The sequence below is a fragment of the Blennius ocellaris genome, assembly GCF_963422515.1.
Source record: "Blennius ocellaris genome assembly, chromosome: 1".
In the NCBI taxonomy this organism is placed as follows: domain Eukaryota; kingdom Metazoa; phylum Chordata; class Actinopteri; order Blenniiformes; family Blenniidae; genus Blennius; species Blennius ocellaris.
Window position 1 is genome coordinate 34,155,530 of NC_137650.1, and position 25,024 is coordinate 34,180,553.

General features: G+C 42.9%; 2 protein-coding genes across 3 annotated transcripts in view; both read left to right on the forward strand.

The window, feature by feature from the left end:
* Positions 1-2,697: 2,697 nt before the first annotated feature.
* On the forward strand, positions 2,698-12,193 carry scamp2l (secretory carrier membrane protein 2, like). Its single transcript, XM_080494175.1, has 9 exons — positions 2,698-2,838; positions 3,498-3,572; positions 4,601-4,690; positions 5,419-5,548; positions 6,131-6,259; positions 6,850-7,009; positions 8,105-8,206; positions 8,597-8,714; positions 10,366-12,193. The coding sequence occupies exons 1-9, from the start codon at positions 2,782-2,784 to the stop codon at positions 10,519-10,521; spliced, it is 1,017 nt and encodes a 338-aa protein (XP_080350301.1). The 5' UTR covers positions 2,698-2,781; the 3' UTR covers positions 10,522-12,193.
* Positions 12,194-12,994: 801 nt separating this feature from the next.
* bbs4 (Bardet-Biedl syndrome 4) overlaps positions 12,995-25,024 on the forward strand; it is a 21,169-nt gene continuing 9,139 nt past the window's right edge. Inside the window, exons 1-6 of one of the 2 annotated variants that reach the window (XM_080498783.1) lie at positions 12,995-13,038; positions 16,305-16,347; positions 22,664-22,743; positions 23,206-23,269; positions 23,396-23,507; positions 23,595-23,667. In XM_080498783.1, coding sequence (XP_080354909.1) covers positions 13,012-13,038; positions 16,305-16,347; positions 22,664-22,743; positions 23,206-23,269; positions 23,396-23,507; positions 23,595-23,667 — 399 coding nt within the window. In that variant the 5' untranslated portion in view covers positions 12,995-13,011. Of the gene's footprint in view, positions 13,039-16,304; positions 16,348-22,663; positions 22,744-23,205; positions 23,270-23,395; positions 23,508-23,594; positions 23,668-25,024 lie in introns of those variants that run through there. The other variant, XM_080498784.1, reaches the window with a different exon arrangement.

Below are 25,024 nucleotides of genomic sequence, written 5' to 3' on the forward strand. Positions count from 1 at the left end.
AGAAGTTTTGGGCAGTGGACGCTACCACCGTGTGTGTGTGTGTGTGTGTGTGTGTGTGTGTGTGTGTGTGTGTGTGTGTGTGTGTGTGTGTGTGTGTGTGTGTGTGTGTGTGTGTGTGTGTGTGTGTGTGTGTGTGTGTGTGTGTGTGTGTGTGTGTGTGTGTGTGTGTGTGTGTGTGAGAAAGAGTAAAAAAAACAAAAAACCACTTCCTGTGTTTTAAGTTCGTGCTGCTTTGTTCCCCCCCCCTTCCGACGAGAAACGCCGCCATCAAAGGGACCAAGCCAGCTGGAGTGCGTTTCAGCCGCGGGGGGCCCCAGCTCCGTACGAATGTTTTGAGATGTGTAGATAAAAAAAAAAAAACAACAACAAAACTCCTGCGCCCACTGCTTCAACAGCCATACAACAAGTGTAATAATGTACAATACAGTTCATATGTGTACAGTGGAGGAGGGACGTTCTCTTCTTGAGAGCCGTTGTGAAAAAGTCGCTCCCAAAGCCTCCCCGTCTGTAAAGTGTTTGCTCAATAGCAACCAAGCAAAGAACATAAAACCACCGTGTCTCCTGTCGTTCTTGTGGCGTTTATCGGCTTGTGACCGACACTCATACGGGACATTTACAGTCAATAACCTCTAAATCACACTGGTGTTTCCGCGAGATCTAGCCAGGTGTGCCGTGGGAAGTTATCCAATTTCACATTTTTTCAAAAAAAAACATTTGCTCTCAGAGACGACAGTGTGTTGAAAAGTAATCATGTATAAATACTCTTCACCACTAGATGGCAGCACAGAACTTTGCCGGTGAAATGTAAAGTAACAGACGTCAGTCTGGTTAATCTCCACCTCCTGCTACCATCTTGTATCAAAGTACTGTGTCAGTGACAGTGATGGAGAAGTTTTTGAAAAGGAAGAATGTGAACCAGGATCTCAGCTCTTCATCCATCAGGTCCAGGTTTCACACTGAGGGAGGCAAAATTTAAAAAAAAGAAATTGGGAAATACTTTTTTTTCTGTATTTATTAAATTCCGGTTGATAAAACTTTGATGAGAATGACTTTATATTGTTAATATTGGCTACAGAGTTTAAAATGTTAACATTTTCGGGTGGTGGTGTGCCTCCAGATTTTTCCAAAGAAAAAAAGTTGAAAAACACAGATCTAAATGCTTTAGGACTGGAGGGGGGAAAAATGGACAAAACAGTAAATCCATGCATCGTTTTTACATTTTCAATTCGTTTCATTTGTCTTGTGTGTTTGTATGGATGTATATGTACATACACGCACATAAGATTTAATGAAGGTGGGATGTGGTTATATGAAGTGGTTATGAAGACCAGTTGAAGAAAAGTACTTTTTAAAGAGAAAGAAAAAACATTGATCGGGTAAGTAGAATTGCTTTTTAATAAACGGCTATAGAATCGTTAAAACACCATCCCCCAAAATGTTGTTTTTGCATTTTTAATTATTTGTTCCAGACACATCAAATCTGTGGTATATATATAAACAAATCTGTTTGCCACACACACACACACGTGTATAAAACCCCTTGCAAATGTATACATATTTTTATGAATATACTTACTATGAATGAAATCACTCAAGCTTTGCCAAAATAAATGACTAACTGTTTTTTGACTCTATATACCGTAGTTGATCTGTATAAAGTTTAAATGTTTCATTATATATATTTTTAACAGAATTTTATTGAATAACAGTAGTAGAGACAATCAAACACAACATAAGTAAGCAACTTTGATAGATGTGTGAATGATAATGAAAATAATCCAAATCGTTATGTATATTTTAAATGATATATAAATATAAAAATACAGGGAAGCAAAGGATGTCACTGGTTTGTTTGTTTTTTTGGTTCAGTTGAGATATATATACCGGTATATATATATATATTTTTTTTTTATATGTATATATATATATATATATATATTTATTTATTTTAATCTGTTTGCATTATTTTTTGTTTTACACAAACTAGTTTTTTAAATTTTAACCCAGAAGGTGGTTAAATATAGGCAATGATAAAAATACAGAAAGTACACTAATCTCAATTTAAAAAAAGAAAGAAAGATAAGAATGAATTGGTTCCATATATATTATGTAGAACAATGCTTACTTTAGGGACAACCTTACTTTTTAAGCTACATGAGTAAGGAAAGATGCTTTCTTTGGAGAAATAAGGCTATCCTAGACAGAATTAACTTAATTAATCTTGTTTAATTTGATGCTGAACGTGTCTGGTAACAACCACGCGCCCTGTCAAATCAATGTCTGGTAAGATATCGTTCTAAAACGATTTTCCTCCGATATTTTATCTGATTTCAAGTCAGAAAAACGAAGTCAACTGACGTCACGCGCCCCTTCTGCCGCGCATGCGCAGAGCATCTCCTCGCCGTATCTCCTCACAATCATATTAAGTGATTACATTTTTTTTCAATTATTTTATTGTTTTATTTATTCATTATTTTTTTAGTTTTACACAAACTAGTTTTTTTTTTTTATTTTAACCCAGAAGGTGGTTGAATATGGGCAATGAAAAAAATACAGACAGTACACTAATCTCAATTTTTAAAAAAAATAAAAAATTCCACATTTTATCTGATTTTAAGTCGCAGAAAAACGAAATCAACCAACGTCACGCTCCCCTTCTGCCGCGCATGCGCAGAGCGTCCTCGCCGCGCCATCGGCAGCAGTGTTCAGCCGCTGGGGAGACGAAGCCGCTTCATGTCCGTTTCTCCTCGATTTCTCCTCAAAATCCACCTCTAAAGCAACATGTCGGGCTTCGACAGCAACCCGTTCGCCGACCCGGTGGACGTGAATCCCTTCCAGGTGAGCGAAACCCCCCCATTTCCTCCTCGAAAAGGCGAGTTTAAAAAAAAAAAAAAAAGTTTCTGCGCTGAAAAGAGAAGACCTGCTGTAACAGAAACCTGTTTGGTTGGTTGCTGGGTTTGGCCTCGGCGTTTCCTGGCTCAGAATCCAGTCTAATATCAAGTTTAGTGCGTTTTATGGCGATTGTCCGTCCGTTTGTGAGAGAGAATGTAATGGAGGTGTGGATTTGCGGAGCGCGAGGCCACCTGGGCAGGTGAGCTAACAGGTGTCTTGTCGTCTCGAGCTGCTGCACGACGTCCGCAAATGCTGAATAAAATCTCGTATCTATCAAATTAAACACTCACTATCCATTCTGAGGGGTTATTTGATATTTATTTGCAGTTTAATTTTCCCTCTCGAGGCGCGTCTTCAGACGTTATAGCCTCGGGAAGTCATGTTTATGAATGAAGGCATGTTTACTTAAAGATATTTGCTCGTTCGCACAAAAAAATAAGTGTTTTAACATAAAAACTGGTTTAAGTGAAACAAAAGGCAGTCCAGATCAAGGAGTGTATTGAATAGTTGACTGGTTGGATCACATAGACTTTCCATCCACTCACATTTCATAACATGTCTTCCTTTTTATTTATTTATTCATTTTTAAATCTATTTATTTCCAGGATGCTTCAGTTGCAGAGGCCACCAGCGGAGCCGAGAACGTGGGAGAGTACAACCCTTTCTCTTCGCCCGACATGGTGGGTTTTTCTGCAGGGAGACCAGAGCTCCACCCGCCTCCACCCACCCGACTCCCACACACACCTTTCATGTTAAAAGTTGACGGAACGACCCTTTTCTTTGACTGTTTCCTTATTATAGAGCAGGGGTGTCAAACTCATTTCAGTTGAGGGGCCACATCAACCTGATCTGACCTCTGGAGGCCAAACAAGTCAAACGTAACACATTAAACTGCAGATCTGGACAAATGCAAAGTATTTCCTTGTTTTGGTCCTTTTGCAAGAATTTGCCAGTCTATTTTGAAATATACATATTAAAGTTATTCAGATATTATTATATTTGCAACAAAAAAAACCCTCAGTCGCCTGGATCTGGATATATTTTTTATTCAGGATTAAAACAATTTGTCATCATCTGGAAATTTTTGTGAGTTTAGGTGTCTAAAGTATCACTTCACATAAATTGGACACGTTGTTTTATTGTGAAAGGTGTTGCGTCATGTGACCTCCACAGATTGCATTAATTAATTCTGAACAAGGGCAGTTTTGAATGTCATTTTGACCAATCTAGTGTTTTTAGATCAGCCTCTGTCATGTTTTCATATTTATACTTAAAAAAAAAAAAAAAAAAAAAAATCCCATGGCGGCCGGATTAGATCCTCTGGCGGGCCGCTTCTGGCCCCCGGGCCGCATGTTTGACACCCCTGCTATAGGGAGTCACTGTAACTTTGTTTTTTTTTCACTCTTCCTGCTTTGACGAGGATCCAAACTCTTGGTTCTTCGCCCTGGAGGTCAAGATTAGGGTTTCAAGTATTTGAGCTTTCGATTCAGGCAAACACAGTTTAAAGGCACTTGGACAACTTCCAATGGGAAACCTACTTCGGCTTCACTGTCACGTTCTTGACGAACCTTGGATTGGACTTTTCTCATCGAGGGAATCTTAAAGTCGAGGCAGCGTCTGACGTCGCCCGTTTGTGTTTCACCTGTTCGTTTAGTGTCCAGTGAATTAATGACTTCATTAATTAAAATGAGATATTACTGCATTGCAGGGAAGCATCTCGGGTACGACCATCCCCATGACTGCTGCCACCGCCACGCAACCCGCCATCCTGCAGACGTCTGTGGAGCAGAGCCCGAAGGTCACACACACACACACGCCTTTACTCTTAAACTGAAGCAACATGATAAAAAAACTGAATTGATGTCTTCCTTTGACATTTGAATAATACCGTCTTCTCAGCATTTTGCGACAATATTAATAAATGCTTATTTGTAAAATAACTTGTGTGAGAAGGTGAAATCTTGTGTCAATCCCGTCCGGCTCGGGGGCCAAAACCTGCTTTTTTAAAATATTTGTGGCTTTTTCAAGCTGGTGACAAACTTGACAACTGTTATTCGTACATAATAACATGGCACACGTGCAGAAACCCGACTATAAAATGACCTCGTGTTTGACGACATGCATTTATCTTACGTTAGATTTGGAGTCGAGTGTGAGACTTGATTTAATTTTGTCAATTTTCCTGAACACTACATTTAATTAACATAGAAAACTTCCACTGTTTTTGCACGACGTCACTAAAAATCTGAAACGTTTCTCAAGCTCAGTCACATTATTTTGACAGCCCTGTGCTGATGGAACAATCATCCGTGTGTGTGGATTTACGTTAAAGTGAGATGAAATCTAAGTGTCAATACATTAAAGGAAACATGAGAGGAGATGAAAGGCTCTGAACAAAGCGTCACCACACAGGATGCAGAGGTTCTAGTTCGTCGGGTGAAATGAACAAAAATCCCATCCCACGACTGCAGAGACGCCAGATTTAGTGTGTTTAGAGTGTTAAAGGTTCATTTCTCCCGCCGTCAGGCCGCCGTGACGGCGGCACAGGAGAACCTGGTCCGCCAGCAGGAGGAGCTGGAGAGGAAGGCAGCCGAGCTGGAGCGTAAAGAGCAGGAGCTGCAGAGCCGCAGCAGCGGCAGAGTGCTGAGCCCCGGAGGTGTGTGTGAGTGTGTGTGTGTGTGTGTGTTCGTTCCTGTCTGTCTGTCTGTCTGTCTGTCTGTCTGTCTGTCTGTCTGTCTGTCTGTCTGTGTGTGTGTGTGTGTGTGTGTGTGTGTGTGTGTGTGTGTGTGTGTGTGTGTGTGTGTGTGTGTGTGTGTGTGTGTGTGTGTGTGTGTGTGTGTGTGTGTGTGTGTGTGTGTGTGTGTGTGTGTGTGTGTGTGTGTGTGTGTGTGTGTGTTCCTGTCTGTGTGTGTGTGTGTGTGTGTGTGTGTGTGTGTCTGTGTCTGTGTGAGTGTGAGTGTGAGTGTGAGTGTGAGTGTGTGTGTGTGTGTGTGTGTGTGTGTGTGTGTGTGTGTGTGTGTGTGTTCCTGTCTGTCTGTGTGTGTGTGTGTGTGTGTGTGTGTGTCTGTGTGTGTGTCTGTGTGAGTGTGAGTGTGAGTGTGTGTGTGTGTGTGTGTGTGTTCGTGTCTGTCTGTCTGTCTGTCTGTCTGTCTGTCTGTCTGTCTGTCTGTGTGTGTGTGTGTGTGTGTGTGTGTGTGAGCACCGAGGCTGACCATGTGGAATGTGCCCCCCCCCTCAGAGAAAGAGAACAACTGGCCGCCTCTCCCCAGATTCTCGCCCATCAAGCCCTGCTTCTATCAGGACTTCGAGGAGGAAATCCCCGAGGAGTACCGCAGGATCAGCAGGAGGATGTACTACCTCTGGATGTGTACGTAACGCCGTTTTCAAACTACCAACTCCGGGCGTGATCCGCTTTCACATTCAGATGCACAATTTCCACATGTCGCTCTGCTCCTCAGTGAGTTTCCCTCCACTGTGGTGGGATAGGAACGATTAAGAACGACGGCTTGTTCTGTAAATTCTCTTTTGTACCCCTCTGCCTACCCCTTAGCCCTCCGCCTCCGCCTTCCCCTCCAAAACGAGGGCAAAGGCAAAGCGGTAAAAGTTTCAGCCCTTAGATTTGGGACCCCCCCTCCCCCTCTCGCTCCGTCTCACAGTTATGACATCATAACCTGGCGCCGTAACTTTTTGAAAATGTTCCGACTCAAGTCTCGCTGAAAATGCAACTTTGCCGAAACTTTGCATGCGCACCGGGGCGAGTCGTCGTTCTGCACATGCTCAGTAGATGGACAATAACAACAATGACATGGAAACGGCCACCGTTTTCAAGACGTCGCTACGTCACTTTGTGTCGCCGTCTCCTTTTGTTTGCTTAAATCTGAGCAAAAGATGATTTTTTTTTTTTCCCCCGTCCTGTGGTGACCTCTGTGACCTCTGTGACCTCTGTGACCCCTCCAGTCCACAGCGCCACGCTGTTCCTCAACGTGCTGGCCTGCCTGGCCCTCTTCACCACCAACGCCAACCGCGGCGTGGACTTCGGCCTCTCCATCCTCTGGTTCATCCTCTTCACCCCCGCCGCCTTCGTCTGCTGGTACCGGCCCATCTACAAGGCTTTCAGGTAACGGCGCCGCGCGGGCGAGCTGGGTTTGAGGAGACGCACGGTAAACACCAGGAGGCGCTGATGTGAAGCTTTTCTTCACACGACCTCTTCAAGTGGAAAAGCAAACTTTTGTCGCGTTTTTTGGCTGCGTTGAGATTCAGAACCGGCTGTTTTAGAACTCTCTGGGTCAGATACTTGTATTTTCTTCAGAATCAGAATTCCTTTATTGTCATTGGCCTCTGAAGCACAATGGAATTAATATTTCAGGGTTTGTTGGTATTTGAGGCGTTCAGGGCCACAACGGCTCTTGAGAAGAAACTGTTTTTACTTAATATTTTCTTGTTATTTTGAGAGTTTTTAACTCAACTCAACTTTATTTATAAAGCGCCTTAAGCAGCCGTAGCTGAGACAAAGTGCTGTACATTGAAATAAAAATATAAGAGGCAACAAAAAAAAACAATAAAGTTAAAGCAATAAAAACAATCAGATGGTAAAACAATAAACAAAACATAAAAGGTTAAAACAATAAAAAAAAAAAAAAAAAACGAAGGCACTAAAACCAGAGCAGAGTCTCACACTGAGGTAAAAGCCAAAGAATAAAAATGGGTTTTAATGTTACAGTGACACGTTTATTCCAAAACTGTTGATTGGGATTCGAAGTGGAAACCGTTGAGTTTGAATATGGACACGTCGGGAATTACCGACGATCCACATCTTTAAGAGAATCCCACTTCGTGGGAAAACGGGAAAAACTTTTGTTGTGTTCTGGGTGTTGTTTTATGCGACGACACTGAAGGCGCTCCGTCGCCGTGGAAACGAGGGTGGCCATGGTGGATTGTTGTTCTGCACATGCTCAGTGGACGGACAATAACAGCAATGGCGGCTCCCAGCGTCCTACACACTGAACTCCATCTTTGTCCACGTGCACATTTTTTTTAAATCGCCAGTTTATCCCGCTCACATCCGTTCCTTTCAATTAAGCGTCAATTTTCAGTTCCTGGCTGGTCGAACAAGACAAAAGTTTCTTCTCCTCTCACGAAGTGGCAGAAAACCGTCTTTTAAGTACCACGCAGCGTCAAATATTCTCCTTTTTTTTTTCTTTTTTGTCTGCAGGTCCGACAGCTCCTTCAGCTTCTTCTTCTTCTTCTTCGTGTTTTTCTTCCAAGTGGCGGTCTACATCATCCAGTCGGTGGGGATCCCCACCTGGGGCAACAGGTGAGTCGTGGTGACGGAGGCGGGCGGTGTGTGTTGGGGTCATCATCAGCCACCTGTGTGTGTCTGTGTGTGCGTGTGTGTGTGTATTCGCCCCCCTGGAGCTCCTCTCTCTTGCATTTCTTTGACAGATTCCTGCTGAACCTAACTTGTCTGGGTGGCGGCTTTTGTAAGTGTGTCGGGGTTCTTTCCTTTTATCATCTAGTTTGTTTGTTTTTTTAAGTTTCTCTTCCTCAAACTTCATGCTTTTTCATCGATCACGCGAGTTCACATGATTCTCCTTTGATGCGTTGTTCCAGTTTCGCTCGCTGGATCTCAGACGCCGTCTTTAAATGAAGCGCGTGACGTTTTTTTTGTTTGTTTGTTTGTTTGTTTTGTTTCTGGCGTCGACAGCGGATGGATCACGTCGATCAGTGTGATCGGTACCAACCTGGCCGTGGCCGTGATCATGATGGTCGTGGCCGGCTTCTTCACTGTGAACGCCATCCTGGGAGTCATCCTGCTGAAAATGGTGGGTCGACGCGTGACGGAGGTGTTTAAAGGCCTAGTGAAATGTAAAACACTACTTTGCAAAAAAAACGATAGTTGGGGTTCTACTTATAAGGTTCCTCCGACTCTGCCGCACCACTGTTGTCGCATAACAAAGTTATTTGAATTTTGAATCTCCAGCCGAGGAAGTCGGGGGAATCCTTCTTCGTGACGTCAAGAGTTGTGCAGATCTCCATCTGTTGTGTTTATATCGGCTTGTTTCCTCTTAAATATCCAAGTTTTAACAGTGTTTTGAAGTTATAGTCGGCGTTTTATGAGCCTTGATGAAAGATTGAGCCTGGAAGAGACCGAGAGAGGAGAAAAGGAGCACAGGCGGCGGGAGCCGCTAGCCGCTAACTCACGCGGCTAGCGGCTAGCTCGGGCGGCTAGTAGACGATCAAGTAATACCTGGACTCATCTTCGGTGATTCCGCGCAGTAGAAAAAGCGCTTCGACATGATCCAGGAAGCCGGGTTGTTCTTCATAAGTCAGGAGCCTCAAAGGTGAAAACTGGCGGCTGCTGAGGCGAGGAGACGAGGACGAATGGAGGACGAAGCGTCTTCTGCTTCCTCAAACATGTTCCAGACGGGGTCACCGATGGCAGAACCACCTTCTGTGTCTTCAATCACTGGGTTTGAAATGACGATGATGATGAAATATGGTTAAATTCAGCCTCTTCGTGGTCAAAACTCTGATCCTCCATAATGTAAACACAACTTGGGCGTGTGCACAACTCGTGATGTCACTCTATTATTGTCAGAAGCTCCGCCCAGCAGCGAAAATAGCGCTGTTCATCGGCTATTTTCACGTAGGGCAAAATGTTAAAACGTGGCAATCTATGCCACGTTTCAACATTTTGCCCTGGGACCAGTTAGCATAAAAAATGTCCCCAGAAGCGACAGCCAGAGTGTTTTGGAGGTCGAAGTTTCATTTCACTAGGACTTTAAACGTCATAAATCCACACAATGAGTTTAGGCCTCGTTCACACAACGGCTCAAGAAAACAACGCTTTGTTTTTGTGTTTTTATTCCAGAAAAGTGTCGTATTTACACTCTGACCTTTTGAAAATACACGTCAGTTTGATGTAGTGAACATGTTGGGCCACTAGCGGGTGCTGTCGGTTGCTTTTGTGATGAAGCCAAACATTAAAATGGCTCCTGTCACAAGCTCGCTATGTTAAAGCGCTGTTTACCACAACTACTCAAACGTTTTGCGACCCTTCAAAAAACATCAGACGGGACAGTGTAGTTTGCATGCCGTGCCACTAGGTGGCAGTGTGTGTTCTGTAAAATAAACGCACGTCTTTATGATCAGTCGACGGTGAAAACAGTTTTATCTTTATTGAAGAATTGATGTTTGATTCGAAAGCAATCCAGTCGTCTGCCGAACGGCTGATCGGTACATTGAAAGACAGTATTTTCCAAAATATTTTCTTTTTTCTTTTTAAGCATTTCTGCAGTTTCTATGGAAACTGACATCCTTTAACAAAACGTTGTAGTGTAAACCGGGAAACTTTTCTGGAAACCAAAAAACACAAATGATGCTTTTTTTTTTCTTCTTTTTTTTTTGCTTGAAACGCGATTTTTAATCAGGCTTTCAAACTTCTCTCCTTCCTAAACTGCCTCCTGGCTGCAGGTCCACTCCAAGTACAGGCGGACGGGCGCCAGCTTCACCAAGGCCCAGCGCGAGTTCTCCCAGGGAGTCCTGACCAACCAGACCATCCAGTCCACCGCCGCCAGCGCCGCCTCCACCGCAGCACAGGGGGCTTTTGGCAACAACCAGGGAAATTAGACAGTTTCCCACATCCTCCTCAGGCTCGTCTCTCTCTCTCTCTCTCTCTCTCTCTCGCCCTAAAATAAGTAAACTCTAGACGAGATTCGCCAAGTGAAGCCGTCCACGTTTTTCCAGGTCTGCCAGGACGCAGACGTGAGACGAGCGGGACGACTGGCAGTGTTTGTGAAATTCGTGCTTTTTTTTTTTTTTTTAAGTTATTCTGGGGCGGTGACTCCGGGGAAATCACAAAAAGAAGTTGTAAGGAGAGGCGGAGCGGGAACGACTTGAAAATAATTAGATGAATAAAAAGACTTGGCAGCACATTACAGCAGCAGAGACGTTCTCACAAGAGGCTTAAAGAGAAGGATGCAGGAAAGATGTAGACGATTTAATAACGTTTTAATTAATGTCCCCAAAAAAGGACATGACGTTTTTGTTCAGTCCCCCTAGTGGCGAAATCGGGAATATCACTTACATTTAATTCAAGATCGGCATTCAATTAAATTTTTTTTCCCCACAACCATTTATTTTATAATTTTCAAAAAGTTTGAAGTCTTCCATGAGCCAGAGTCGACCCACTAACACAAATACGTAGAACTAGACAAAAGATGGAGCCCCTTGCCAGTTATCTTTTTGACACAATTTCCAAAATGTACATAAGCTATGAGTAAAAAAAAAAGTCACATTTATATAAAGTAGTTGCCGTAAGTACAAGATATTGTGAAAATTCCATTGTTTGTGGTCCTAAGTTGCCGTTTGTTGCTCTGGATGGTCGGTGTTTGGCTGGCGGAGCTTCATGTGTCATGTTGGATTTGTTTTAGAAAACCTTAAGGGACCCTGTCTTCACATTGTAGTGAAGTTACAGTACCCCCCCCCCCCCCCAACATGCCTTCTCGAAGAATAATGCAGGCAGCTGAATCAATTCTTCAAGGTGTTAAAATATAGAAAATATCTCAAATTCGATTTCGACGTCGCCCCTCCGAGATCCTGAGCTTGGCCAAACGTTTTCCCCCCCCGTTAGTAAACGTCTCACTGCGATTCACGTTCCCGTTGCTTTAAATTACAAAGATGAATGTTGCTCTCCAAGTCTGAGCTGATGATTAATGAAGGTGGAGGGATGAAGGTTTGTTTTTGTTTTTTTTTAATCTGCCGTTTTCTGACGAGGTGAAGCTCGATGCTCCTCTGATGGCAGATGATGTTTGAGCGGGATGTTGTGTATATATATATATGTTGTTGTTGTTTTCCAGAGAATTGCTGCGATTCGGATGAATGAAGGTGCATCGATGTCAACTCACTGACACATATAGGTCGGACTTGTATTCACTTAGAAGTGCATTAATGAGCAGAAAGAACACAAACTCTTTGAACGGTCTCTCTTGATCAAAGAGACTTCCTGTCTTTACATGTGAATGTTTAAATGTAAACGCTGTCCTCTTCCTTAGACGTGACCTCAAGTGCCTGTAAGGTCGTTTAACCTACCAAGTTCCTAGTTACGTGTGATTTTTGTCTGTCCTCGTGTTATATGGTGACGTTTCTCTGCTGTGATCAGAATATATATTAAAATGTGTGTGTATATATAGATATATATATATATATATCGGTGATCTAATTTAAAAAAAAATTCTTAAAGGGTCTTTGTCAGATTGGTTCTATATTTTAACATTTAATAAACTGTTTTGTTTTTTTTGGATCATGTTGTGGATTGTAAATTACTGGCAAAGATGTTTGCCCTACTTACATGACTTTTTCAAGTGAAAATGGCGTCTTGGGGTTTCTGTTTAACACAACGGTGCTCAGAGCCACTGAATCTGCAGGTTTTTGAAAACGTCTCCCAGGGACGAACTTTTGGAAAACACTCCTATTGTTATTGTTTATAGTGCAGGAGTCTGAGGCAAAACAATTGATATTTCCCCCTCATGAATTGAAACACTCAATTTTACTTTTACCCCTGAAAACAATTTCTAATGGAAAAACACGTTGGGTATTGTAAATTGTACAAGTAATAGGAACAATTATGTAAAATATTAGATTATAGTAATATGGCAATTTTCAATTAATTACTTCCACAGCTGATACACATGTTTTAAATGGATTTTACAACGTCAAGTCACAGGTATGTGATTTATTCAGAATTATTTATTCAGAATTAAGTCATTGCACAGCTTGCTGATATTAGTGTTTGAAAAAAACCCGATGTTATAGTTTCTTTTAGAAGTGTTTCCTTTGTATTAACAAATTAACATAGTTTTAAAGGATTTCCCCGTGGGATTGATAAAAGTATTTCTATTCTGTTCTGTCCCGCTCTAATCCATGAGCAGGACTCAAAATAAATACGTGCCTACGCACGTTGGCCGTGACGTCATCGCGTAACTCGTACACGAAGCGTGTGATTGGTGGAGGTAAAGGGGGCGCGGTACGGCGACACGCGTTCATAAAACCCGCGCAGCCACGCCTCCTTATTACCTCTTCGTCTCCATGACAACAGCTTCAACTGTTGATCGTCCCAAGATGGCGGAGGAGGAGAACGCCACCGCGGTGAGTACAAACCTGAGGATATCAGTCGTTTAGCCTGTGCAAACGCCAGCGTTTGGGGGTGAGGAGGCGGTTTTAAATACTAAGAATAAGTGAGGAGGCAGGTTTGAACACGGTCTTTAAATGGCGTCTGTTTGAGCCATTAGTTAGCCGTGTGGCTAACTCAGTCGGAGCTAAACCGGTGTTCCGCATTGACTGGTTACCCGGTTAACTGGTGACCGACGTCCTTTAGCGTGCATTCCTGCTAATAACAGCACATTCCGTAGCTGTCCTGGTGACGCTCGTTTAACCACATTTACAATAAAGTGTCGAAGTGTCGGACTTTCTGTGAGTCTAATTTTAACTTCTGCTGTTACGAGCAGCAACTACAGACGCGAAAGGAAGTCGGCCACCATTCAACAGGGAAACCAGTTTATCCGAAACACCGGAGGAGCTCCAGCAACCTGAAACTATGTCAGAGAACGCAAAATTCATAGTTTAAAGACAAATACAGACATCTACAGACTGCTGCAGGTGTATTAACTGTGTACGTGAAATAAACACATGATGTCAGTGCGTGCAGGTTGTGTTAGCCACCGTTAGCTTCAAGGTTTGTTCTGTTAATCCGAGCAGAACTAACTGGATTATCTAATCTGGCTGCTAAACTGTTGCTACAGGAGGAAATTGAATGGCGAGAATTGAAACAAAACGATCTACGTTTGTGAAATAACGCAATAAACCACAAGTGAGAGTTAAATGTGGGAAATACAGGTGAAGTAAAGCGGACCGTGCATGCATTCATCATAAATAAAACACAAATAGAACTTGGCCAAGCAGTCATATAATCTATTAAATGACTTATCAATTTTTGTAGTATGTCCTTTATCGGGGAACTCTACTATAATTACACCCACTTCATCAGCCACTTAGGCCTCATATCCATGTTTCATGTGAAAATTCTGCTTTCCAGTTTTTGTTTCAGAAAACGTTTGCGTTTACACGGTAACTTTTCTTAAACTTAGACCAAACTGAGACCAAAGCTGAGAAGTCAATGATGCTGTTATGAAAGATGGCTACCTGTTGCTATCAAACTCAAGCTGTCAGGGTGGAAAAAACACCCATAATGCAACAGCTACAGGATGCTTTTTTTGGGGACATTTAAATTCAATGGTCTGAATTTGCACAGAGTTGTCAGAGGGCCATCAACATCGTACCATAACATGTATTTCCCCCCAAACCCAGCCTTGGTCCTGGATTACAGCCAGTCTCAGGGCGTGTTCAGACCCGGCTTTAACATGCGTGCCAGGTGGTCAGATCACATGTGGCGAGCCCTGAAATATCCGTATCCTGCATCTCAGGCTAACCACTTGAGGTCTGTATGTTTTAGCACCTCCACATCAATTCAATTCAACTTTGTCTATACAGCACCAAATACAACACAATAATTTCTTTGGTACTTTTACCAGACGCCACCATCCCAGGGTGTATTGGCGACGCCTGCTGTTCACACGACAAAGCCAGAGCACTTCGGTGTTCATGTTCACGCTTATCTGTAAGATAAGATAAGATAAGATAACATTTACCATTTACTTGTCACATTCTGCTCTTAAGGACACTCATGAGTAGGAAAGACAAGAAATGTGCAAACAGTTAGATAAGAATAGAGGTATCTTATATACAATGACCATCAAGAACTCCAAGGGCCAAAAGTATTTACAGTAAAAAGCAATAAGTAAAATTAAATAGGACTAAGATAAAAAAAAAGTAATATACAAATCACAAACTATAATAAAGTATAAACTATATACTAGTATACTTTAATACTACTAAGGCTGGCCACTTGTTAGCCCTCGAAATGCATGTTGACCCCAGCTGATGACAGAATATCTCAAATTGAAGCGAACAAATCTGATATCTCGACTCCTCTCAGTCTCGTTGGATTAAGCTCTTCGATGGTCGTACAATTATAAAAGTCAGATTTTGCAGTCTGGTCCATATGTCCTACAGCCATGAATAAAACAAAGCGGGTTTGATCTACAGCGCTGGACGCTCGCTTATTAATGGCTTATAACTCATTTATACGGCCCTGAAACTGGTACCTTGTTAGAGGTACAAGGTTCCAACCCAGATCAAGCAAACATGTTAAGATTGAAGGATGAGCTCTTGATTTAAAACACAAACTTGTGGGTGAAGCGACTTTTAATCACGCAGAGGGAGAAATGAGTGCGACAGTGTGCTTGGATTTTATTGGACATTTATCTTTACCCGTGGAGCACTTTGTACCTCTGAAGTTTTTTTTGACCTTTCAAATTAAATGTGTAATATAAGAGAGGCATTGACACACTTCGGAGGTGAATAAAGATTAAACAGACCTGAGCTTCCAGGTTTTTATCAACAATTTCTCAAGTATCGTCTCCAACAGAGATCTTTATATTTAAACGAGTATTTAATGTATCAATCAGTTCAATGTCAAGATTTCTAAACTTCACAGACAGATTGAACTGTAATAAATCATGCATTCTTTTTAGAACAAATCTCAACACACATAGACAATACAGTCCTATATTAACGTATTTTTAATCGCAATTTCTATTGTTGTTGCAGTACTAAACAATATTTCCAGTTAGTTTTTAATATCATGCAGTTTATCATAAGAAAAGTAAATTTATTGGATTGGTTTAATTGTTCATAATTACTAGTAAAGTATCAAAAATTGTATCAAAAAATTGTATTTGTTACTTTTGAACTGCATTCTACTTATTGACGTGAATAAAATGTCAACATTTAAAGCAAACTTCTTAGACAAACAGTAAACTTTTCTACAATACACAATGGTCATTTCTTTTGTCGACAAATGTCGATATATTTGTCAAAGGAACTGTTATTAAATCACTTCTTGTGCAACACAAGATGATGATTTGTTTTGCTTCTTGAATTTGTCAGTATTAATAGATTTTTTCCCCCCCAATATTTTTGCTGATCAAACTGTAAATAGTAATAGTTTGAACCCCCTCCCCTCACTTGTTATTCAGGCCAGTCTTTGTATATAATCCAAGCTGTGGTCGTCCTTGAGGGGAATAACACAATCCATACAATAATACACAACACACTCCACCTGTATTTTCACAGCAGATTCAAAGGGAAGCATTGGAGTTGACCTGTGTTGCTACGCAGCATTTGATCAGCCTCAGCGTGGCGGAGCGGGTTTATTCTGTCACAGATGGTATTTGTATCACAGATGTGCTTTGTGCCGTCATTTTATTCATCTTTCTGTTTCTTTAATGTTTCAGCTCCCAGTTGCGACTGAGGCCAAGAAAAGACGAGCGCCGAAAGGTCAGATTTTCTCTCAATGTCACACAAAACTTTTAAATATCTTCTTTATTCTTTCTCGTGACAATCTGTGGATGAATTTTGCCTCAAAGTCCCGAAACCGTCCTGCAGAGGTCACCCTTGCCCTTCACTCAGTGTCCTCCAGAAGGCGTCACACACCTCCCTGAATAGAAAACTGAAGATATTTTGTCATCATAATTGCATCCTATTGTCCCATTAAGCAGTTAATGCTGATGCACGTACATTAAACTCTTTTTTTTTTTTTTTGGTTTGTTTTGATTGTGGTGCTTTGTAATGATCACGAGGCCCAATGGAAGCAATTAAATACATGTTGCAGTGCAGCGTTGCATTTCCCCGCAGTGATCTCTCACATGGCACAGCGGCGTGTATTGGTGCCCACTTAGTGTAATTTACAGAGGAAAAAATCAAATGAAAACCTGTTGGTGGAAGGTACGACGACTGAGTAATGCAATCGTAAAAAAAAAAAAAAGAAGAAATAACCGAGTGCAGAGATTGGATTTTAATTGCTTAATGTAATGGGAATGGATATGATACCCGAGTGAAACGCTAAAAGCTTCATAACTACGACAGATTACAGTCAATCTCACTTTGATGCTTATAATGACACAAGGCTCACGTGTACATTTGTGAAGTAAAGGCCTTGAACATGCAGCACACACACACACACACACACACATGCATGTTAACCATACCTACACACACAACAGTAATATGTTAAAATTCTCTTTACTTGCATTACTATTGCAACAACACATCACCAGTAGGTCTAATCCCAACTCACGTTCCCTATTATGGCTCTTTTATTAGATTCTCCCTGCTTATCTTATCTTATTTTATCTTATCTTATCTTATCTTATCTTCCATCACAACCCTCCAGTCGACTCTTGCAGACGGTTAAAACGCGTTTTTTGCAAGTTCGTTTCAGAAAAACGTCCGCGTTTACACAGCAGCGTTTTTGAAAACGACGTCCGTTTCCATGGGACCAAGAGAACCGCTGATTGCGATGTCGTTAACGTGCCACGGGGTGGTGCTGTTGGATGTTTTTGTAATGAAACTCGCACACGTTAACAATGGCGAGTACACGGAAGTGGGATTGCTCCTCCCTGGAGGATATGAATGAAGTGGTGAATATGAGTCATGTCATTGCTGGGATTGACTCTCTACTCGCTCATGTGCAGAGGAACTATCTACTCCGGCCATGGTGCGCATGTACAGTGGCAGCGTTTCCAAAAAGTTGCGTTTTCAGTGGCAACAAGCGCCTTTGTTGTGTTAAATGAACCCCTAAATCTGTTTACTGTGGAAGACTTCAACTTTACAGGGCATTTAATGGACGTGTGTGAAATGACTTATCAAAATAGTTGTCAACTAATTTTGTAATCGATTAGGCGATTCCTAAAATTACTTTTTGATCATAAATGTCTAGTTTTTTTTCCACATTTTTCAGCCGATTAGTTCTCACAGCTACCAGCGTGTGGCAGTAATGAGCCGCGCCTGGCTGTGATCTACCGGCACAGCAGGGGAGGCGCCATACTTGCCCACATCAAAGTCGACGCTTCCAGCAAGATGGCGAAGGGCGGCTGCTCAAGAGTTCCAAGAAGTAGTAGAAAAGAGAAACATCAGGAGAGAAAAGTTGAGGAGAAAAAAAGTGTGGGAACACTTCAAACTGAAATCCACAAAAAAAAAAAAAAAAGACGCGTGACCTGCAAACTGAGACGAGGTTGAAACAGCCGTTTATATTTGTGTCCAATTCTTGTTCATTTGGTTTAATTAAGCTCAACGTGTTCAATCTGAGCTGTTTTCACTGAAGTTATTCAAATAAAATGCTGTAAATGCACAATTCTCTTGTGCTTTTCTGTTTCTTCATCTTCATTAAAATATTAATAACTTACCTTGGCAAGTAAAGGCTCTTAAAATGTTTGTTTGAAGAAAAAAAGAAAAAAAAAACAACGATCAAATAATGGAAAAGCTAAAATTCTGACAACGTCGCACAAATAATGAGCTGTGTTCAAGGACGGGTGTGCAGCTTGAATTTGAAATGTGATTCCAGGCTCAATAAACGCACTTTCACAATCAAACCATCTTGTTCCACAAAAGTTGTAATATTTAATTATGTAAAAAGCCGGAGAGCACAGTTTAATTGTGTAAGTCAAGCTCATTCTCTTAATTACCATCATGAAATGTAATTAGTTATTTAACACGCACACAAAGTTAATTACAGTATGTTGTGTGTAAAAAGTAAATTATGGTCTTTGGGGTTTGTCCAATACTGAAAAAAACCCCCAGTTTGGTTCCAACATCCATCAGGATCATTTACGAACAAGAGAAACTCTTACAGGTTTTTTTTTTTTTTGTCGCTTTTATGGAGCGCTGTTGTCATTTTGTGTGGACTTATTTTAAATTGTGACGGAGCCAGACAGCTTCAGGGGTAGAGACAGCAGAAAGTGTAGGAATAAAATAAGTTTTTACTGAATTAAAAACACAACTTGATTTAGAGGTACCCAATAACCTTTAACTGCGCGGAGGAATTCCCACTTGACGAAGGAGTCTTCTGGCTGTGAGCGACTTCTACTGGAGCTGCGCCGCAAAATCACATTTATCTCTATCAGGAGATCAACATTAACAAAATACATATCGCCCCCCCAAAAAAAATATACTGAGCTGCAGTAAATCATGTTTCCATGCGCTGTTCATTCGTCCAATCTACTGGTGTTTTTGATCAAAACCACCAAACCCAATCCAAGTCGAGACAAAGACGGTGCGCAATGCGTTCTGGGTAATAAATGCTAAAAGAATTAGACAAAGAAAGAAAAGGTTGGGAAATATCTCGCGGTCCAGATGTGAAGTCGTGAGGAAGGATTAGTGAGGAAGACTCATTGGTATCTGGTGTGAAGGCGACATACCGCGGCTGTTTGTGGCTAGCCATTAGCCACGAGCTAACTAGCCTAGCCACCATGGGCTAAAGAGGCAGGACTTCTTCTTTCGGTCCGGACCAATCGATGAGCCGTGTTTCTTCTTCACTTCCTCTCTGGTCGGTGTTCATTTCGGGCGACGTGAAGTGAATGTGAACGCCACCCGAACCAAATGAAGGTGTAAAGATTCTCGGCTCCGCCCCCTCCCCAAGAGAACCGAGTCCCGGACTATCCGAACGTGAAAGACCCCTTAAGACCAGACCGAGACAAAGCCAAGACTTGAAGGGGTCGATAACGAGTCGAGACCAAGATCCTGAAAATGTTCTCAAGATTAAGGGTCCGTCCACACCGCGAAACCGGTTCACCTAAACCTGATGTTTCTGGCCTGTCGCCCTCATGAGGCGGTTTTACAAGTGTAAAAACAGGTTTTTTTGAACACGGGTCCCAGAGTGGGGAAATTCTAAAACCCCGGCTCTTGCCGTCCAACCTCCAGGGGTGTGGACGGACCACAATAACCACAAGTATCACGGAATACAAGCTCCGATGGAGCTGCAGAAGCTACTGACGCTAGCAGCAGGAGGACCATAGACCTATAGAACTAGAATTATATTGAGGTTTATGGCAGGAACGGTAAATGGATTTCACTTGTATAGCGCTTTATAGCTGTGGGAGCAGCCCCAAAGCATTTTCAACATTCACACACCATTTCTACTTCTAAATTTCTATATGCTCTGCCTTCTTCTGCATTTTTGGTGTGTTTGGTGAGTCACAGCGCCCCTAAAGGCCTGGCAGGTGTACTACACGCCCTGAAGCCTGTTGAGTCGAGTTCATAGTGACGTGTGGACGGAGATTTTTTGGGGAAGGCTGGGGAGAAAAGAGTTTTTTCGTCGTGTGGACGTGGCCTTAGACGAGACTCAAGTACCTCAACAGTACTAACATTTCCCTTGTTTATTTCACCATTACAGCTCACATGGTGGCAACTAACAGAAGTCAGAAAGCATGAAAAATGAGGACAAAAATGACTGGCAACAGTAAATGACTCCAATTCTGACTCGCAGTTGTGTCGTATAAATAAAAAACATTGAGTTAAGATGATTCATGGGGAGATTCAGTTATCACAGCAGCTCCTCTTTGCACAAAAGGCATGAAAACAAGCATATCACGGATAGAAATTACAAAAGACGTTCAAAAGAAAATGACAAGAGGACAATAAATAAAAGCCGAAGAAGAGAAGTGGCGTCGGGTTCTTCACAAGAACTCGCCCTGTTTAACTGAAAAACCGTGTCACTGTGATATTTACCGGGAAACACCAGAACCGAGTTCCCGCTGAAACCCGCGGCGTTTGCTCTCTCTCTTTCACCAGGTTGTTGTTCGGTCTCCGCTGCTCCGGCTTCCCACAGTCAAGTGTCAGTTTCCTGACAGTGGAGTGGTAATCTGGCTCTGCTGCGTCTTCCTTTTGAAGACACTGACACTCACTGCCGGAGTCTGAGGCGCCACGTGTGACTAAACGACTTGACAAGACCGCGGCTTTCTGAAGATTTTTTTTCCCTCTTTGTGGCAAAACTTCTAAAATAATTTCCGCCGTACTTTTCATTACGTTCTCCCCGTGTGTCTTTTGATCTCAGCACGCCTCCCCCCCCCCCTTTTTTTAACGGAATCACATGGAGGGCGAAGCCGCCTTCTCCTTAGCCAGATCAAACGATGCAACAATGAGAGCATTCCTCTCTGTTCGGGGATGAGGTTCTTCACAGAACTATATTTAGGAGACCCCCCGCTGGGCGCCCCCCCCCTCTGCTTTCTGCCCTCCTCCGGCGCCGCGATGCACGTTGCCCCGTCGTACCCACTCTTCAAATCTGCCCCGTCTTTGTTGGGCGTTGGACGGCGGCAGCACAACGGGACGGCAGCTGAAACCCGGAGACAAGGACATTATCGCCGCCTCAGCAGGAAGAAAGCCGATTAGGTTGCGGCAAATAAGAACCAATCCCGATCTCGGCGAGGCGAACGCGCGAAGCCGAGGCCGCCGGTCCCCGCCGGATTTCTGCCAAGCTTCCAGCTTCACAGTCAGCAGGATGGAAACAGAAGGCAGCTTTGGGTGTAATTCACACTGTATTTTCACGCAGGCGCTCCATTAATGACATCCCCCCCCTCCTACCCCCCCTCCACTCAAAAGCCTGACACTTTTTTTTTCACGAGTTCTAATTTTATCCCCGGATGCAGGTAGTAGGTGCGTGATAACGGGATTACCAGAACCAGGTGAACTGTGTTGCCGTGTAGAGCAGGGTGTCAAACTCATTTTAGTTCACGGGGGGGGGGGGGGGGGGGGGGGGGGCATAGGCGACCCATAATAAGCTGTTGAATTTAAACTTCCCCCCCAAAAAATAATGGCTACGATCTAGGATTAGGATTGAAATACGAGTACAGGGTAATGAAAAATGGACATTTTGTACAGAAAATGTGTGCTTATATTTGTATTTATGTGCCAAATACAGTGAAAAGCCCCCCCCCCCCCAAAAAAAAAAAAAACTTGCACGTTTTTTTACAAAGTGACCCTTTGAGGCAAACCAGCTCGATTTCACTCACCGGGTCTCGGCGTTCTGTTGTCTCTGCTCCTCTTAAGACATTTGTTTAAGAACAATCGATGTTTTACAATTTGCCGGGTCATTCCGGAGCCCCTTGTGGGCCGAGTTCCCCCCCCCCCCCCCCCCCCTCTCTTCTGTCACAAGCACCTGGCTACTGGAGACATTGTTGCCCCGGCAACGGGAAGAAAATCTCAACCCTGCCGAGACATTAGACGAGAAGAAGAAGAAGAAGAAGAAGAGGGGGGGGGGGGAACATCTGTGTTTGTAATAGAGAAACTTGCCTACGAGGTGACATCGGCGGCGTGGCTGGTGAAGTGATTGGAGTTTAGCCCCGGGTTTGTGCTTGATGTGTTAACATCTGTGTTAACCGTCAGATCAAAGAGTTGCGTGCGACTGTGGTGGGAGGGCGCTTTCAGGATTATTTATTCACGTGTCAAATAAAAAAAAAAAAAGCCTAAACAGACACATCTCCGATTAGTCTGAGCCATCTATTCATAGGAAGTGTGGGGGGGGGGGGGGGGGGGGACAAAAAAGAAAAACCCCAACTTGCTATCCATCAGAGATCCACAGTGTCTGGTGAATTGACGGAGAATTAGCGGGTGGATTTCGGTTACAGCGGTACGTCTGTGTTAACTGTCAGATCAGAGGCTCACTAATGACTGGAGAAGGAGGGCGAATTCAGGATTAATTCACACAGCAATTAAATAAGACATCACAGGAAACTGGAAGAAGTTTAATCTCTCACACATTTTTATTTTTTTTATTTTTTTTAAATAAACATTTTCATGTTAATTCTGCCTTTTCACGCAGCTCCGGATCTTCCCATCATGGAGAGGCGAAACTGGCTGATCCACCAGCACTACATCCGTAAAGACTACGATACCTGTAAGGTAAAAGAGCTTTAATTCTGCTGAAGCATTTTGAACATGCACGCGTGAGAACAAGGAAACGTGACAAAAATAACTCTCCAAAATAAAAAAAAACAAAAACAACCCTTTAATCCAATAGTCATGACATTCATCTTATTAAAAAACATGATATAAGATACTTGTACGTATACATATTCATTACAGAATTCTATGTCGCGACTGGTGTTGTAGTCAAGGTACAGATATGTGTGTTTTTGAAAAGTTTCACCCCGGGAGCCACTTTCAAAAAGTTGCGTAAGAGTGTAAACGGGCCCCCAAAACACAAGAGAAGAATTGCATTTTGCCTCGAGGACGTTCATGGCAATAGTTAAAGGACAACAATTAATTCCACTCGTACCAAGTTCTAACTTCTGATTGGAAAACCAGAAATAGCCAAACGACTACAGCGTAATCCGAGTATTTGTAATCTGTTACTTTCACCAGGTGATCATCAAGGAACAACTGCAGGAGACCAACGGCATGTGTGAATACGCCATCTACGTCCAAGGTGAGTCGTCCTCGTCGTCCCCGTCTCCCAGAGTTCTCGTGTGCCGTGTTAATTAAGAGCTGCGTCGGATAAAAACCCCGGACCCCCCGCCGCGCCTTTGATTTCCATCTTTATCGCCCGCCGCAGCACTAATCTTGCGTCTTGAGGGCAAAATCCAAGAGTCCCTGGAGCTGTTCCAGAGCTGCGCCATCCTCAACCCCAGCAGCACCGACAACCTCAAGCAAGTGGCCCGATCACTGTGAGTCCACCTCGCGCTCTGGAGTTCTTTGAGTGTTCACTGATTAAAATGTGTTTGCCGCTCACTTGTCTCCTTCCTTTTCCGCAGATTTCTTCTGGGAAAGCACAAGGCGGCCATTGAGTTCTATCACGAAGCGGCACGACTCAACGAGAAGGACTGGGTAAGAGAGGAGCACCGTGGAGTTTCTGCTTTGTCTTCGCGTTTCTAAAGGGAGCGAGTGATTAGTAGCTCTGGCATCTTCCACCGTGAAAACTCAGAGTGGAGTCGCCCCCCCAACCCCCCTACAATTCCAATGCAAAATGGCCCAATTGAACCTCTTTTCCTTTCTCGCTCCTCAGACAATTTATCAAAACCCGGCTTCATCCTTCCCAACTGATCTGGGCCCTTTTTAATTCGGCGCCCGTGGAAGTTGTATTCAAGCAGGCCGGGCAGCTCCATTAATCACTTGCGCCGATGTGTTTTTGGAAATTTGCATCGCGCTTCCGAACACTACTGTCACTTTTACTGCCGAGGTCTGTTGTCTTAAAGGTACAGCGTATTAAAAACAATGAGCTCACGAAAAGTCAGAGGACTGACGTCGGCAGGTTTACCGGCTTGTCCGGGTGCAGAGTTCCACTCCAGGGGTGTCAAACACGCTGCTCGTGGGCCAAAGACGCCCTGCGTGAGGCCTAATCCAGTGTTTTTCAACCTTTTTTGAGCCAAGGAACACTTTCTTCTTTGGAAAAATCTGGAGGCACACCACCACCCGAAAATGTTAAACTCTGTAGCCTCTATTAACAATATAAAGTCTTTCTCATCAACGTTTTATCAACAGGAATCAAGTAAATACAGAAAAAAAGTATTTCCCAATTTCTTTTTTAATAGTGACTCCGTCAGTGTGAAACCTGGACCTGATGGATGAAGAGCTGAGATCCTGGTTCACATTCTTCCTTTTCAAAAACTTCTCCATCACTGTCACTGACACAGTACTTTGATACAAGATGGTAGCAGGAGGTGGAGATTAACCACACTGACGTCTGTCAGTTTCCATTTCACCTGTGAAGTTCTGTGCTGCCATCTAGTGGCGAAGAGTATTTATACATGATTACTCTGCAACACACTGTCGGCTGTGAGAGTAAATGTTTTTTTAGAAAAAAATGTGAAATTGGATAATTTCCCACGGCTCACCTGACTAGATCTCGCGGAAACACCAGTGTGTCGCGGCACAGTGGTTGAAAAAACACTGTTCTAATGGAACCTGCTGTTCCCACAATGTCCACTCGGTGTCATAAAAGTAGAACTCAAACATATAGCAACAATACTCCTAAATAAAAAAAGTGCTTTTAACGCCATTTTTCTTCATGTACTTGTACTGGTTTTGCATAAAATGACGATTTTATTTTTTCTTTTATCAGTTTGCTGCTCCTTTCAGATCAAGCTGGTCTGGATTATAATGAGCTTGACGCCCCTGTTTGTCAGTCACATGAGAGAAAAAAACAAAAAACGTCTGATTTTTATGGCGGCGCCGACAAAACGGG

What these genes read in the sequence shown, in the direction of transcription:
- scamp2l (XM_080494175.1), top strand. Translation starts at nt 2,782, where the DNA reads ATGTCGGGCTTCGACAGCAACCCGTTCGCCGACCCGGTGGACGTGAAT. An exon ending in CTGTGGAGCAGAGCCCGAAG is followed by an intron (nt 4,691 to 5,418) that starts GTCACACACACA and finishes TCCCGCCGTCAG; the next exon opens with GCCGCCGTGACGGCGGCACA. An exon ending in CCCATCTACAAGGCTTTCAG is followed by an intron (nt 7,010 to 8,104) that starts GTAACGGCGCCG and finishes TTTTGTCTGCAG; the next exon opens with GTCCGACAGCTCCTTCAGCT.